This window comes from Dendrobium catenatum, unplaced genomic scaffold (genome assembly GCF_001605985.2).
Source record: "Dendrobium catenatum unplaced genomic scaffold, ASM160598v2 fragScaff_scaffold_932, whole genome shotgun sequence".
In the NCBI taxonomy this organism is placed as follows: Eukaryota; Viridiplantae; Streptophyta; class Magnoliopsida; order Asparagales; family Orchidaceae; genus Dendrobium; species Dendrobium catenatum.
Window position 1 is genome coordinate 890,635 of NW_021319394.1, and position 16,169 is coordinate 906,803.

Sequence of the window (16,169 nt, forward strand, 5' to 3'; positions counted from 1 at the left end):
TCATTATACCACCATCAAAATACATAAGATGACACATACCTTTTGTTCAACTGCACTTCTATTTACCCACACCTCTTTGTTCTACTCTATTAAGAAAAAAAATATTTTTAAATGAGCCAAATAATAAATAAAATATTTTCACATTATGATAAGCTCTTTATAAAGATAAGCTTGCAATAAATATTTAATTTATTTTAAAATATAAATTAAATACGTGATTAAGAGATAGTTGTAAATTAGAATGATTAATTTTTTGAAAATTGGAAATCATTTAAAAAAATTTTAAGAGAATGTAAATTTTTTTTTGGAACAGGGTATTTATATACTGCCACTCTAAAGGAAGTGTTTGACGGCGTAACTAATCTCTCAGCGGAATCTAACGAGCCCACCCATCAATATCGAGCCCACACTTACTTTGCACAACTAAAGAGACCAGATAATAATAAAAGGAAATTTGAACCGGAGATGGGAGGGGGAGGGTCCCAACCAAACAGCTTAAACCTATGTGGGTGGAAAATGTAAACTAGGAGATGCCACACGCACTCTGCTCACTCTTCAGCCGCCAACATTTTCCTTCGCAGGGCTCCTGTCCTGTACTACTATCGAAAGCAATAGCCATGCGCAGCAGCTACAATTTCTTCCTTCGCCGCCGCCTCTCAACTGCCGCCGCGCTCGACATTCCTCCTCCTCCTTCTGTACTCCACAACTTGCCTTCTCCCTCCAAAGCCCTTGCCCGCCTTAAATCCGCTCTACTTACTGAATCCAACCCAGAGAAGATCTTCGACCTTTTCCAGTCCTCCACTCACCTCCCACGCTTCTATTCTCATCGCCCTCTCTACGACATATCCATCAACAGACTTTACCGTTATCGCCGCGTCGATCTTGTCGAGCGTCTCCTCGAATCTCAGAAAGCCGATCCTGCCGCACCCAAATCCGAGGGCTTTTTCATCCGCATAATGTCACTTTATTCTAACGCTTCGATGCTCGATCACGTTTTTCGAACCTTTGAGCAGATCCCCGGCACAGAACGCACGGAGAAGTCTTTCTGCGCTCTTCTCACCGCCTTCCTCAAGCATCGGCACTGTGACCGTGTTCGCGATCTCTTCGAACGCGTTCCCGGTGAGTCTGGCATCGTACCTGGCGTCGCTGCGCATAATATTTTGCTTAGTTCCTTGTGTGTGGCTGGTGAAATGGATGACGCCCGCAAGGTGCTCGATGAAATGCCGAAGAAGGGATTGGAACCTGATGTCATTTCTTACAATGCGATCTTAAGTGGTTATTTGAATAAAGGAGATAAAGTTGGATTTGACGACGCTTTGAAGGAGATTAACTGCAAGGGTATTGCTCCTAATGTAGTCACATACAATTTGAGGATATTGAATTTTTGTAAGAGGTTGGAGAGCTTCAAGGCTGAGGAGCTGCTTGAGGTGATGATTTCAAAAGGAATCCGGCCATATCTTTCAACCTTTAATACAATAATTGATGGGTTTTGCAAAGAAGGAAATTTGTATTCTGCGACCAGGGTGTTTAAGAGGATGAAATCTATGAAAATAGCCAAAGGGGAGAAAGGGTTCTTACCCAATGCTGATACCTATGTTGTGCTTATTCGTGGCTTGGTGGATACTGAAGACTTTGCTTCAGCAGAGGAGATATGCAGGGAATGCTTAATTAGAAAGTATGTCCCTCCATTTGAAAGCTTGAAAGCTCTCATTAATCAATTGGTGAAGGATTCTAAGGTTACTGCGGCCAAGGATCTTGTTGATAACATGAGGAAGGTTGTGAAAGGCTCTGCTGTGGCTTCCTGGTCAAAGCTCGAAGCTGAGCTTCCGTTATAGCCTGCACCATTTTCAAGAGTCTGGAATGAAAATTCTCTTGGTAGCTCGACCTTTTTCATTTGAGGTAGAAGATCCTATTTTTTCCAAGATGAAAATTATCGATAAATAGTTTATGCATTTGGTTTATCTTTACAAATATTATTGTTATTATTCCATTACCTTACAAATGATATGGTTTTCATTTAAGAAGCTAATGTGTCCATGTTTATGAAGCTTGTTTGGGTATGTTAATATGCATTATCTAGAAGATTTATTCTTCGGTTCCTTATAAACTAGCTAAAGATTTAGCCTAAGTCTATAAAAATGTTAAAGCACATACTTTGACCATGCCACCAATTTTTGGTTCTCTACTAGTTTAGCTATATTCATTTTGCTAATAGATTTGTGCATCCCAAACAAGTGAAATAAAGTACTAGAAATGGGCTACATGACCTGCTAATCACCTGACATTGATTTTATAATATATTGAAGATTTTCGCATAGTACTTTTGATCGAAAAGGAAATCTGATTGCTTTCGTACCTCTCGCTTGATGAGAAAATGGGTCCGATTTTACAGAATCAACAAACCTATGGGGCTTCCAAAATGATGAAAGTGAATCGAAAGAAAATTGAAATGAAATAAAAATCCAAAAGAAAGAAGAAAAAAAGAAGAAGTAAATCTAAAAAGAAATAAAAAAAGAAAAGTAGAAGATAGAACAAATTCAAATTCGTTAAGTGATTTGTCTTAATGAACCTAGACTGGTAACTGAAGTGGAGCTACTAGAGTCCGAAGGTTGAAGAATGCTAGTTGTAGAAGATAGTGCTTAGAGAAAAGATAATTCATATTATATCTCCCTTGATCTTATAGTAGTTTTTTTTTTATTGGAGTGTCACAGTTGAGCACATCAGCAGTCATTGTACCGAGATCATGGTTGAATCATAAGAATTAAGACACAACATTTCTGTACTCTCTTTTCTTCAGTTTTTCTTTATCAAAATGTTTCTTAAATAGATGAAATTTACAATTGGCTTCTTAAAGAACTTGATGGGGATAACTTTTATGCATATTCCTCATTGGGGGTAGTTGTTTGGTTGATCACAGAATAAGTGTTGAGTAAAAGGATTGCAATCACAATGATTTTTGTAGTGCTTTGTTTGGGGTGTAGTTGCACAGTTCTGGCACAACACATTTCGATAAAAGATAACTTTAGATGATTGGAGGCTTAAGCAAGCATTGAGTAATAGTTAAGTTTGCTTAAAATTGATTAGTTAGGCTTAAAATTAGTTTAAGTTTGCTCCCCTCTTCACATTTCATCCTTCTCTTCTCTTCCATCATCATCTCTCTTTCTGAAGGTGAAATCATAACTCTAAGATTCCGACCATCTTGTACTATCGGCACTTGGTTTAATTCATTGTGGGCTAAAGTACAAAAGATGTTTCTTTTTGGGGACAGCTTATGAAAACCAATTATCGATTAATAGGGTAGATTCTCGCTTTAAGCCAAATTGTTCAAGACTGAACTAAGTTGCAACCCTAATGATAGCATTAACCTAGATTAATGCGCGCATGACATATACATAAAGCAAATTTTCCTTTGCTCTTCTCAACTAGGAATATGGGCTGACACAAAATAATGGAGATTTATCTACTAATTGTTTGCTTATTGTAGTTGCACTAGGGCTTACTCAATAAATTGAAATAACAGTAAAATAGGTTCAATTAAAAGTAAAAAGAGCATAAGGTTTACTGAATCCAAAATCCAAATGAGCATGCTTTGAATAAGGATCAAGAATGTCATGTGAAGGCTTCCAACTTGCCAATTACTTCATAGAGGTGTGTGCAAAATACCCAGAATGATTCAAAGCAACGTGAATTTCCTTTTTGAAACATATTTTTATTATAACAAAAAAAAAAAGTTTTCTTCTAAAAAAAAGAGTTCAAAGATTTCAATAATTAAAAATTAATTTTACTTTTAGAAACATTTTTTTCTCTAATGTGTCATTTCACTCGAACAACAACAAAAACAATAAAATCAAATTTTTATTCCGCTACGTATGCTTGGTTATATGAATCCTTTTTGTCAATTTCACTCAGAGTAAAACTAATGTGTTATTTCTATCCTTTCTTATCTTTTTTATCTCTATGCTAGTCAAATTTATTATTATTATTATTATTATTATTCCTTTTCCCCTTCTATACCTTTGTCCGGAAAAAAAAAAAATCTCTAATTGCTTCCTTCAACACGGTTCTAGATCTTCTGCATACACCATTTATTGGTGGACATATAATAGAGAAAATCACTAGTTCATCTGCACACGCAAGAGGAAACTAGTTCTTATGCATCAAGTAATAAAAAAATTGCTTTAAGAAGTAGTAAGAAAGCCACTCCAAGCGAAGCGTAAGAGCACTCAAGGTACAATTTCTTTATACAATATGGGGCTACTAGCTTGTCTTATTGCTCATTCATGATCCATCTATCATTTAGAAATGTTCTTGCTCAGGAAAATAGGTGCAAACCCCGCCCTCACAAGCTTAAGGTTCTTATTTTCCCGAGGTAGATTGAATTTTAAATTAATCATTTTTAATTTTTTTTTTAAATTTTGAATTAACCATAGTAGGTGGCGGGAGATAGGGGTTAGAAAAACCGTTGTCTTGTGATGGGGGTCGGAAGGACTGTCGTAGGCGACAGAGGCTGGAAAGACAATTATCTAGCAAGGGAGATCGAAAGGACCATAGTCGGCGACGGAGATTGGAAGGATCAATGTAGATGAAGGAGGTCGGAAGGACCATAGTCGGCAAGAAACATGGGTCAGAAAGACTGTTGTTGTAAGGAGATGGTTCGACGGAAGTCCGGGCATTATTCGGTGGTCTGGCGGAACTCCGACTTCTATTGGTGGTCTGGAGAAAGTTCGGGCCTCAGTCGGTGGTCCGGTGGTGGTTTGGCAAAACTTCGGCATCAGTCAGTGGTATGGCGGAACTCTGGCGTCAGGAGGTGGTTCGGCGGAACTCCGGCGTCAAGTGGTGGTCCGATAGAACTTCGGCTTCGGGCGGTGGTCCGGCATTGGGCATTTATCAGTCGGCAGTCTGACAGAAGTCCGACGGCGGTCGGTGGCATGGTGGAAGTCATGCAGTAGTCGGCATTCGGACGGTGGTCTGACGGCAATCGGGCTAAAGTCCGACGGTCGGGTGGAAGTCTGGCGGTGTTCGGCAGCCGGGCTGTGGTCCAACAGAAGTCGAGCTGAAGTCCGATGGCGGTCGGCGGCCGAGCGATGATGCAGTGAAAATCGGCGGTCGGGTTGAAGTCCGGCGGCGGTCGGCTGCCGGGTGGAAGTCCGGCGGAGGTCGGCATCTGGTAAGTGTTCCAACAGCAGTCGGGCGAAAGTCCGACGATGGTCGGCGGCCAGGCGGTGGTGCTGGAGCTCTTGACGTTTCATAGCTCTCTCCAATCTCTAGCTCCCTCCCCCTCCTTATGTTGACAGTAGGATTCTATTTATAGATTTGCATGAGTCTCACACCCCGTTAATATAGAGAAGATTCGAGGCAGGTTCGGAGTGCTCCATCGGATGACTCATATTGATTCCCTCGATTATAGAGAGTTTTTCAACTGTTTAAGTGCCTTAACGATGTCAAAATTCAGCGATTTTATGCTCGTTGGATTCGTCTTGCCGAGCCGCTTGATTTGAATATAAGCATGCCATATTTAGATATCATTTTGTCATATTGATTTTTCCATTCCAAATGTGGTATGGGCCCCCGATTTGGACTCATTTGGGCTTGGGTTGGACTGATTTTGGTGTCTTTAGGTTCGTTTCTTTGAGATGTTCAGTTTGATTATAAGTTTGCTGAAATTGGAATTCAAATTATCCCAAATTTAAATTTGAAAGTTTCCAACTTGAATATGCCTCGAGATTCGTTCTGATCAAAACAATTTTCGATGACGTATCACCACTATTCCTATTTGCATATTTATCACAGCATTTCATCGGTACTATTAGGCCCTCTTCTTTCAGAAATGCATCAAAATGTTGATTATTTGCTGCAACATTTCTATCATAAAGGTCATCATGAATCATCAATAAGTTGTCCATTTTTTGTTATACAAATGACAAATCTTCTAGGATGCTTGAATTGGAACTATCACTTATACACAGCTAGATGAATTTTAACTAATCAGCTGAGAAATCTTCCAGCTTGAGCAATGCATTGTTATGCTCTCCTTCAACTGGTTGCTACTGACGTTCAACTGGTTGCTACTCCAGCCTTCCATTAAGCCACAAACGTCGAACTTCCTCCATTCAAATGACATCGCAAGTGTTCTTTTCCAGTTCGAAATTGATTTTCTAAAACCTTTGCAGTTTGATATTGGCCCTTTTACAACTTGCGCTTTCAAGTACAAACAATTCTCTCTTTTTTTTTTTAGTATTGCCTTCAGTACACTTTCTTAATATTTTTTTTTAATGGAATCAGCACTGTGTAAGGAATCCTGGCAACATTTCTTTAGGTGTTCCTGATGATTATGGTATCACTAAACTCATTGTCAAGTTGTAGCTTGTTAGGTGCTCCAAGATAGATGCTGAACTAATCTTGAAAATTAATTTTTTGATGGCCGAGAGCAGATAGGAGGTTATCCGGAACTAACAAATTGTTACCCATTTTCTGGATCTTTATGAGCACTTTCATAACCTACAGACGGGCTTCCTAATCTTTAATTTGATCCGCCATTGATATAGAGAATTGGGCGAAGATAAGCATGACTCAGGTTCACAATATTCTTTAACAGTTAAGCTAAAAGATGGAATTTCCTAGAATTTTCATATTTTGCAATGAGTTTTAGCTACCACATTGTTAGTATTGCCTGAACCTTATAAACATATTATGCCAAAAATATTTTTGTCTTATGGAAATGCTGTGGGTTGATGTATTTCATTGATAACCTGGATGATTAGAAACTTCTAGTCTAAAATGTATAAGGGTGATTTAAAATGACCCGTTAAACTACAAAGGGTAATGCTAAACTATTCAACCATGGAGGTAAGAAACTGCCCAGCTTTCTCACATTTATAGTGTACTAGCGTAAATACACGTGCATACGGTGCACGTGAATAAAATTTTAAAAATAAAGAAATATGTAATAAAATCAGAAATTTTTTTATGATGTGTTATATCAAAGATGTAAAATTCTATATCATAATTAAATATAAAATTTGTATAAATAAAGATGATTTATACTTCTCTTATGCTTGAATAAACATAAATTGAAATAAAATTATATATATATCAAAGATTATCTAGAGTAAATGTGGGAGACGTATCAATTATATATGTAAAGTAAGTATGTATTTTATTTTCTCCTTAAAACAACTTTTTTGAACGTACATACGAGCAGGATATGTTTGGGAAAATACCATGCCGGAATGTAGATAAATTAGACCAAGAACCATTGAACCAACCCTAATATTAATTTCACCATAACATAACGAAAATGAGTCACTAATTGCACCCTTTTTAACAAGTTGATCAACCATACTTAACTAGCCATGACCTAGACCAATAATGCCATGAGCATGTTGATTGACCAAATCACAAGATTCAAAATTTTCACATTAAATAAATGGCTCGTTGTGGCAAACGTTCAATTTAATTACCAAATGATATGACTTGTTGAGCAAACAGCCCACTGCTGGAGCTAATTTCAGTATAATGCCTCACATAAGTACAATGCATTTTCTTCTTATCACATTTGCAATCAATATTGCATTTAACTGGCTCATATGTGCTTGAATGCTCTTGCCTAAATCTTGGATCCTGCATTGTTAAATACGTAAACATGTGAAAATGATCCAAACAGACCAAATTGTTTTGATTTTGTCTAGAGGATGAATTTTAAATACATCAAAATTATACATTACATTTATTTTACTTCAAATCAAATATGAATATTTTTAAAATCTTTACATTTAAAATATTTTACACTCCTTTTACTTCAAATCAAATAGCCTCTATATATAAAATATGGTACAAAAATTTCTAAACTATTTGAGTCATAAATTGTCAAATCCAAGCCAAGACTATCAAAACTTTATAGTGTTACTAAAGCTCGGCACTAATGGCTGCACTAATTCTTATCAAACACGTGCAAACAAAAAAGCGAAGCATTTATTACTAACGAAAGTTCCTAAAAACTGTAAAATAAATTAAATGAAAAATAAAGCTCAGTTTGATTAGATTGCATTTGATTTTGTTCATAGCAGTTCTACTTAATCAATTTTAGTAAATTTCGAGTTTTAAGAAACTTCAAAAAACAAATCAAATCAAACTATGTTATTTGAATAATATATTTTGAAGCATATACCAAAATTTGATAAAATTCTAATTATCATATTTGCTTTAAAATAAATGGAATATATGATAAAACTCATATTCCACCATCTTAAAGCAAAATTGGATATCCTGACCCATAGTTTTTTTTTACCACCTAAAATATCAGCTGCGTGATTCTGCTTCACACAACTCATACAAGAACAACAAAGTTTACTACATAAAGAAATCAATACAACAATGTTGAAAATAAATCATCCTACATCTAAATCATGCCAGCATCAGAACATAATTTCAATCTTAAAATCTTAATTAACTGAACATAATGATTACTCAAGCTAGAAAGTTTAAGGATAAAATAATAATAATAAAAGAATGTGCTGCTCTACAGGTTGAATGCTACAATCAGTCATAAAAGGAAGGACATAAGATGACATCTAACTAATCCTATAGAGTCATAAGAACTCATTACAAGGTTTTATCCTGACAACTTAAAACCGACTATGGTTAACCTGCGAGTTTTTCATCTCAAAATTTTAAAACAAAAAGTAAGAAAGAACACTCTGGACTGAGCAGGCATCCAAGGCTTTATAAAGAAGAAAATCTTGCATGCAACCAATGATTTACTAAGCTTCGCCAGCACCTGCATTGATGGAACCATTTGATCTCACATCACGGCCCCTTGACGAATTTGCCATCTTTCACCTCCTCGACCTATAAAATCAAGTGCTTATAATATATTAGTCCTAAATGTTATGCATAAATATGTTGCAATTTTGCTCCGAAGCTTTTTTTCACACATTGCATGCCAAACATTTAAATATTTAACTACAGCTTCTGTGCTGCTTTCTAAAAAATTTTGCAATGAGAAAAATTGTTGGGAGAGTGATTAATATATTTCACGTTTAATCCAGTAAATGGTTGTGAGACCTCGTTCCCTTACTGTTCCTTGTAAGCTCATTATATGTGGTTGAAAATTTTCAGGTCCGAGCAAGGCAACTGAAATGGAGTTCGATCAGAATGTCAGACGAATCCTTTCACTATTGATATCTGGGGCATCACAATAGTGGCATAGAAGATCATTAAACTACATGAAAATCAATTAAAAAGGATACAATAGGTATCTCATAAAAGATAATTAATAGCTATCAGACTTAAAAAAGAAGAAAAGAAAATTGAAGATGTTTGTTAGAAGGAGATCAAGTTCAGCGAAAGGCAACTCCTAATCATTGTTTCAAGACTGCCGTACGATATCTATACAAATAAAAGAAAAGAAAAGAAAAAAATTACATACCAAAAGAGCTGGAAAAAATTTTGTTGGATCTTCCTTCTCTTTTTAACTTTGTCAAGTAAATAAAAAGAATTAAGTAACAGAAGCATCAACAGTTAAGAGGTAACAAAATAAGATAATATGATCATAGATCTTCGGTCCAACTCAAACTAGTCATTTTAATAAAAGCCTAAACAAGAAATCTGCTGAAGAGAGGGAATTGACGACAGAGAATCAGCTATAGGAAGAGTTGAAAAAATAATAATAATAAATTTACGAATCCATCCATAGATCTCGTGCAAAAATAATTCAGATAGTTGCTTACATAAATCAATACTGAGCAATTTTAAGCATAGGTCAATTGTTGGAAGTAAATTTGTTGACATTGCAAGACATGTGTTTTGGAAATAAATTTGTTTACACAAGAAGACACGAGGTGCTACATGCGGTTGCCAAATAAATAAATGCAAAAAGAATCAAGATAAAGTTAAAATTATGTTGTTGAAAGATGTTTAGATAGCTTTTAAATCCAGTAAAATAGAAATAAAGATTGAAAAAGAATCAGAAGGTTTTCTCGCTATGGATGTTAGAATTAAAGTGGAGACAAACAAAATGAATTTGCAAGGATAGGTCAAAATAAATTTAAAAATTTAGACATTTTCCAATAAAAAAAAAGAATATTTAAAAAAAATAATGCTAACGGAGTCAATAGAAAAGAGAAAATGATTTGAATTTGGGGAGCTTCAATGGACTCATATGGATATGAGGATAAAAAGTTTGCGATAGTTACTTTATAATGATTGTCATGAATGAATAATGGGTTAAAGTTATTCATGTTATCGGACTCTCAAGAAATATTGGTTGAATCATATAGAGATTTTAGTTATTAAAAATTATTATGAGAAACAACAATTGCTCTCAACTCATGAACAAAATTGTGTTAGAGAAAGTTAGATGCTCGGTAATTATAAAATTAAAAAATCAAATTAAATAATTTTTTAGAGTTTAATAACTTTACACAATCAATATAAATAAGAATGTGAGACATCTTAGAATGTAAGTAAAAATAATTAAATAAGAATTTTTGCAAAGACTTTACATAAATCAATAATGAGCAATTATATGATTTAGTAAATGACAAATTATTTATAATAGTTAACTTACCTTGAATGATATGTAGGGCAAGAGGATTATCAAAAAACAGCAGGGAACAATGAGTAGGTCCAAATCGTGGGTTGGATTCGATGAATAGCGGATCCTGCAAAATAGTATATTAGGCAAAAAATGTGAAACGAGAAATAGGAATAAATCAAAAAATCGCACATTCAAATTTTAAAAAAAATTACATAGAAAGAAAATATAATCTCAATTATCAAAGTGTATAATTTTATAAAATTCTTGTATTGAATAGAGACAAAATTTGAAGTACAAGAAATGGAATATCAAAATTGTTTAAGGAGAACTAAATTCAGTAACAAACATTGAGTAGTCCATATGAAAAAATAAGAAGAGAAACATAAAATGAAAAGTTACAGCAAATCAAAGTCCAAATATTAATGCGTATTGAGAAAAATACTGAATAATACATCGGCAAACACCTAAGTGTTTTGGAAATAAATTTGTTTACACACCAAGACATTTAAAAGAACAATGAAAGACGATAAAAAAAAAGTTTATAACAGAGCGAGACATATAATACCTGAGGAAAAATGTAGATAAGCTTAGTTCATGCCTATATGAAAGTCTTATAGGAAAGACAAAAAAAGAAAAACAAACCATGACTGATTGAACATTTGCTGGACTCATACAAGCAAAATAACCCATATTTCCAACCGATATATTTATTGAGTTTTGCATTTTGAGGAGGTGGATTTAAAATCGAAATCATATTTGGATTTAGGAGTTTATAAAAAAAAAATTACAAGTAATCACACATTCGTGTGCACGTGAAGTATGCAATTTTTTTTTAATGTATGTGTAGATGCGTATCTGTAATTAAAAAAACTCAAACAACCATAGAAAATTTTATGAGAATCTGTCCAAAACAAAACCTCAATCTATTTTAGTTTCCGTTTATCACCTCTGTACTTGCCTATTTGCTAAAATGCATATAAACAAATTTTCATAATATAAAAGATTCCTCATTCACTGAAAAAAACTAAATTTTTTAACCGAGACATAAAATTTTTTTCTCAAATATCTTTCTATTCTCGCACAAAACATTCCATTTACCTCTGGTACTTAGTTTTTCTTCCACGTTTAATAATTTTTATGCTTACCTCTCGTATAAGAAATATATGATATTCATCGTCACAAAATTGAATTTGCCGTTCCCTTCTCTGGCAAGCATACCGCAAATTTCTTTGGTATATACTTCGGCTATTATCGGAGCCGATGGGAGATTTGGTGGTGATTGCCGAACCCAAAATCAAAAGGCAATGACCAAGTATGTAAAATAGATGTAGGTGGAAATGGGAGAAAGAAGACAGTTGAAATTGTCGAATTGAAACCCTAAGAATTAAAAAATAGGTGAACTCGTGGGGCTTCCACCAAGTTGTGTATAGCTGCGTTCGATGAGAGGGAGAAGTGCGAGATACAGCAGGCTTCGGCGAGCGAAACCCGAACGAAAGCGAAGTAAGAGCAAACAAAAATTCGACAAAAAACTATTTTAAGAAATAAAAAAGAGGCGTGAAGAAATTAAAAAGAGGCATTAAGAAGTTTACCTTTTGAAAGCTGATGTTTGGTGAGTTCGGTGAGCAGGCAGGAAGCGAAGAGAATGAAGAGTGTAGGGATGAATGCTTCGGCGTCGAGAGAGGATATATGAAAGCGTCATTTCGTGTAGGGATGTTTTTTGATAAGAATGAAGAGTGTAGGGATGCGAAGAGAAATGAGGAGGAATGCCTTGAAAGAGAAAAGGCGACGGATTTTGATTTGCAAGCAGCTTAGGATAAAGCTTTGAGAAATTCAACGACGGATATAAAGATTAAAATTTTTAATGGCCAGGATGACTATGGGGAGAAGCACAAGCGGCACTTTAATAGTAGTATAGATATACCTAAAGTTGCATTGAATTACATCCATACCTCCACTAGAGTAGTAGGAAAACCCAATATTGATTGTTCATTATTAAACTAAAATTGCTCTGGTTTTGTTAAGCAAAGAAGTATTTTGGCATAATATATTTATAAGGTTCAGACGATACTGACAAGGTGGTAGCTAAAACTCACTGCAAAATGTGAAAATTATAGGAAATTCCATCTTAGCTTAACTGTTAAATAATATTGTGATTAAGAGTCATGCTTATCTTCACCAAAATCTCTGTATCAATGGCGGATCAAATTAAAGATTAGGAAGCTCGTCTGTAGGTTATGAAAGTGCTCATAAAGATCCAGAAAATCGGTAACAATTTGTTAGTTCCGGATAACCTCCTATCTGGTCTCGGCCATCAAAAAATTAATTTTCTAGATTTGGAATCATCAGATGCAGTCAACAAATCTAGGAAATGTGACTAGTATTGTCCTTCACCAAGGGACTTTAAGCCATGAGCCCTGTCCCATCTTGTGGCTGGTGGAAACTACGATTCCCTCCCATAAGGATCTCACCTAAGTCCTCCCAAGGAACAAAATTACAGAACAAAATTTTTTATTAAAACTCCATCATACAATTACACTAACAAAGGCCTTTATATATAGGCCTCATAAATAAAGAAACTAAAATAAGACGACCATGCCCGTAGGGCTTATATAAGATTAGACCCATAAGTAAGGGTAAAAATGACAAATGCATTATTAAAATAAAAATTACAAAAATTTTAAGATAACGTAAGACGATCACGCAGTTTTGGCCTAAAACCATGGTTTAATTACAGTTACAGTTAACTTTGAGACATGAATTATAGTTAACAAAAATTACCCATGATTCTAATAGATCAAGTTCACCTATCGAAGAAAGTGGAGGGGATCTTGGTACATGAATTGTATCCTAGCTAGTTTTGGCCTAAAACCATGGTTTAATTACAAGTTACAGTTAACTTTGGGACAATCCTAGATCTAGTGATGGGCCTAGGGCTATACTAGCCTCCTTTAGTGTAGTTCAACCGAGCAAACAGGCCTATCTCGTATCAAAGTAAACTCGTTACCAGGATCAGAACCACCACAGAATTCCGGAGACGCCAAGCCGCAATCCAAAAAATCGGAATCAGATTCAAACTCAGAAGAACCATGTAGCCAATCTAACTTCTTTATCTTTAAAAAGAGATTTTTCTGTTACGTCTATATCCTTTCCTTCAAATCCTCCGACCTCACCCTAACTCTATAGTTTTGCTAGAATTTCCAGCTCAATTAAGGCACACCTAATCAACCATAAATAATATAATATCGAGTCTGTTGATTGATAAATACTTATAACCATGAAGGTAAAAAAACACCATAAACATTTTAGAGCGAAATACATTACTTTTGAAATAAATATATGTATTATATCTGTTGAAATAAAAAAATGAATGTTGAAGTTGATATGTGTAGTTGGGCCCATTATAACTCTAACCATTCGCAAATTCTTTAAAAAGAGATATTTCTCTAACGTCTATATCTTTTCCTTCAAATCCTTCATCTCTCACCCGTAGCTCTCGCAAACTATATAAGACAAGTTCCAAAAAGGATTTTTTTCCCTTCAACCTAACAAGCCCCTATAAGAGTAAAACGCAATAATACTTGTCCTTATAAGAATTTATTAAGCGGACGAATCTCGTTAAGTTCTCCAAATTACGGGTCAGGTTTTTTTAGCAGTTGATTTTTTTTTTCTTGCTCTATCTTATCGACCTAATGCGAACAAAAATTACTTATAAGACATATAAAAAAAAGATGAAAAAAAGAATGCGAAAGATCAGAGGTCTAAATATATTAAAATTTCCTTATTTCTCTCATTAACTCCCCAAATTTTCTCTCATATGTTTTTTTAATATTTTAACCCAAAAAAAAAAAAAGACTGCGAAAGATTAGAGGTCTAAATATATTAAAATTTAAAAATCATTAAGGTTTTTTTTTTGGATAATTTTCTTACTATTTTCTTCAACAATTTTCTAACAAATTTTATTTTTTTAGAGTTTGTGAGAGCTAGGGACATATAATTTATAATAATATGAAGTGTTAGATAATTTTCTAACACAAAATTTAAAAAAAAAATCTTTTTGGAACTTGCCTTATATAGTTTGTGAGAGTTAGGGCGAGAGTCGGAGGATTTGAAGGAAAGGATATAGACGTAACAGAAAAAATCTCTTTTTGAAGAATTTGAGAATGGTTAGAGTTAAACTGTTATGATTGGAACCAACCCCTACACCAAGATGAAGGTTTATTGGGAATATTGATGTGGGATCTAAGTCCTCTGAATATTGCCGTCTGTTATCAATGGCGAGGACAATTCACAGTTGCTATTACTGATAGTTTTTGCTGCAGGTACGTCATGATTGTGTTTGCCTTCATATGTGGTTATTACTGTATTTGAATCATTGGGGGCTCTTTTAACATGTTTCCTTATGGAGCATCCGACATTGGTGCATTTATGTTAGCTACTTGGATTAGGATTCTCTTTCACTATTTTTTGGCACTATTTGTGCCAGCAATACCCATCATCCAAGATATCAACTTCACTCATAGTTTGAACAACTCGAGGTTCGCGATTATTTTTCGCAATTGAATTAGCATTAATAGTTGCAACTTCCATCTTCCTGCGCTTTGATTTTGGATCATCATCATTAGCAGCCTCATTGCCACCATGACCAGACTGCCCACCTCCAAATTCAACCTCATCATCACTTACTGGTATGGGAGAAGGCTCAGAGTTGCAATTGGGATTGACACGAGACACATGGCAATGTGCTATTGAAAACTTCTCTTAAACAAATTGTCAAAGAAGAAAGCCCATCTTCTTTTTCTTCTTCTTGACCAGTGGAAACACCCTCAACTGCTGATCAGTGGCTAGCTCGAGGCTTACAATGGTCATGCCGGATGATCTCTGTGATATGTCCATCATGAGAACGTTTCAGTTGCTTTTTCATTTAGCAATTTGGATGTGTACATTTGTAATAAGTAATAACTCCGAGGAAATTCACTTCATTTGACATGTTTCTATCCATATTTTCTCCAGTTATAACCATCTTCAATTGACTTCTCAACTGCATTCAAGGGACTATAACCATTTTGATCAGACGACGATGCCTGTATCCTGCAGTCTGGATTATTTATTAGTTGTAACTCATTTGAAGCATCTTCAGTAGAGTAAGGGTTTTGCCTTCATGTTCTGAGGAGAACGAGCGACTTGAGCAGCGCACCGGGGTTGAATCCAGATAGGATCATTAGGCATGACGATTGCGTGATCGAAAGCCACCTTGGCGACATCGTTTTGTACCTCACCCCAGCGGACGCAGTTGAGGCCTCTGACTGGATCGAGCTGGCTATGCGATTTAGAAGTATATATACAAATATAACATGCTTATAGTTGAATCGAGCGGCTCTATCCAATGAGCCCAACATCGCTTAATTTTGAAATTATTAGATCACTGAAATGCTAAATAAATGCTCTATGATCATTGCCACTGATATTGAACTCTTGCTGGATAGGTTTTCTCCCATGAAGGAGAACTGGTGCGTGCGTAAGAGGGCTAGACCTTGATCGCAATTGAAAGCGTCCAAAATTTTGCCAGTATGTTTTTCTCTCAAATTACAGGAAAAGTTTTGGCTTTTAAGATTAGATTCTGCTACGAATTGAA

The 16,169-nt window shown here is 35.2% G+C and overlaps 1 protein-coding gene across 1 annotated transcript; it reads left to right on the top strand.

Annotated features, from left to right (window-relative positions):
• The first annotated feature begins 489 nt into the window (after nt 1-489).
• On the top strand, nt 490-2,107 carry LOC110102551 (pentatricopeptide repeat-containing protein At1g55890, mitochondrial). Its single transcript, XM_028697443.1, has one exon. It carries the CDS (start codon nt 531-533, stop codon nt 1,833-1,835), a length of 1,305 nt encoding a protein of 434 aa, XP_028553276.1. The 5' UTR covers nt 490-530; the 3' UTR covers nt 1,836-2,107.
• Nucleotides 2,108-16,169: the final 14,062 nt, after the last annotated feature.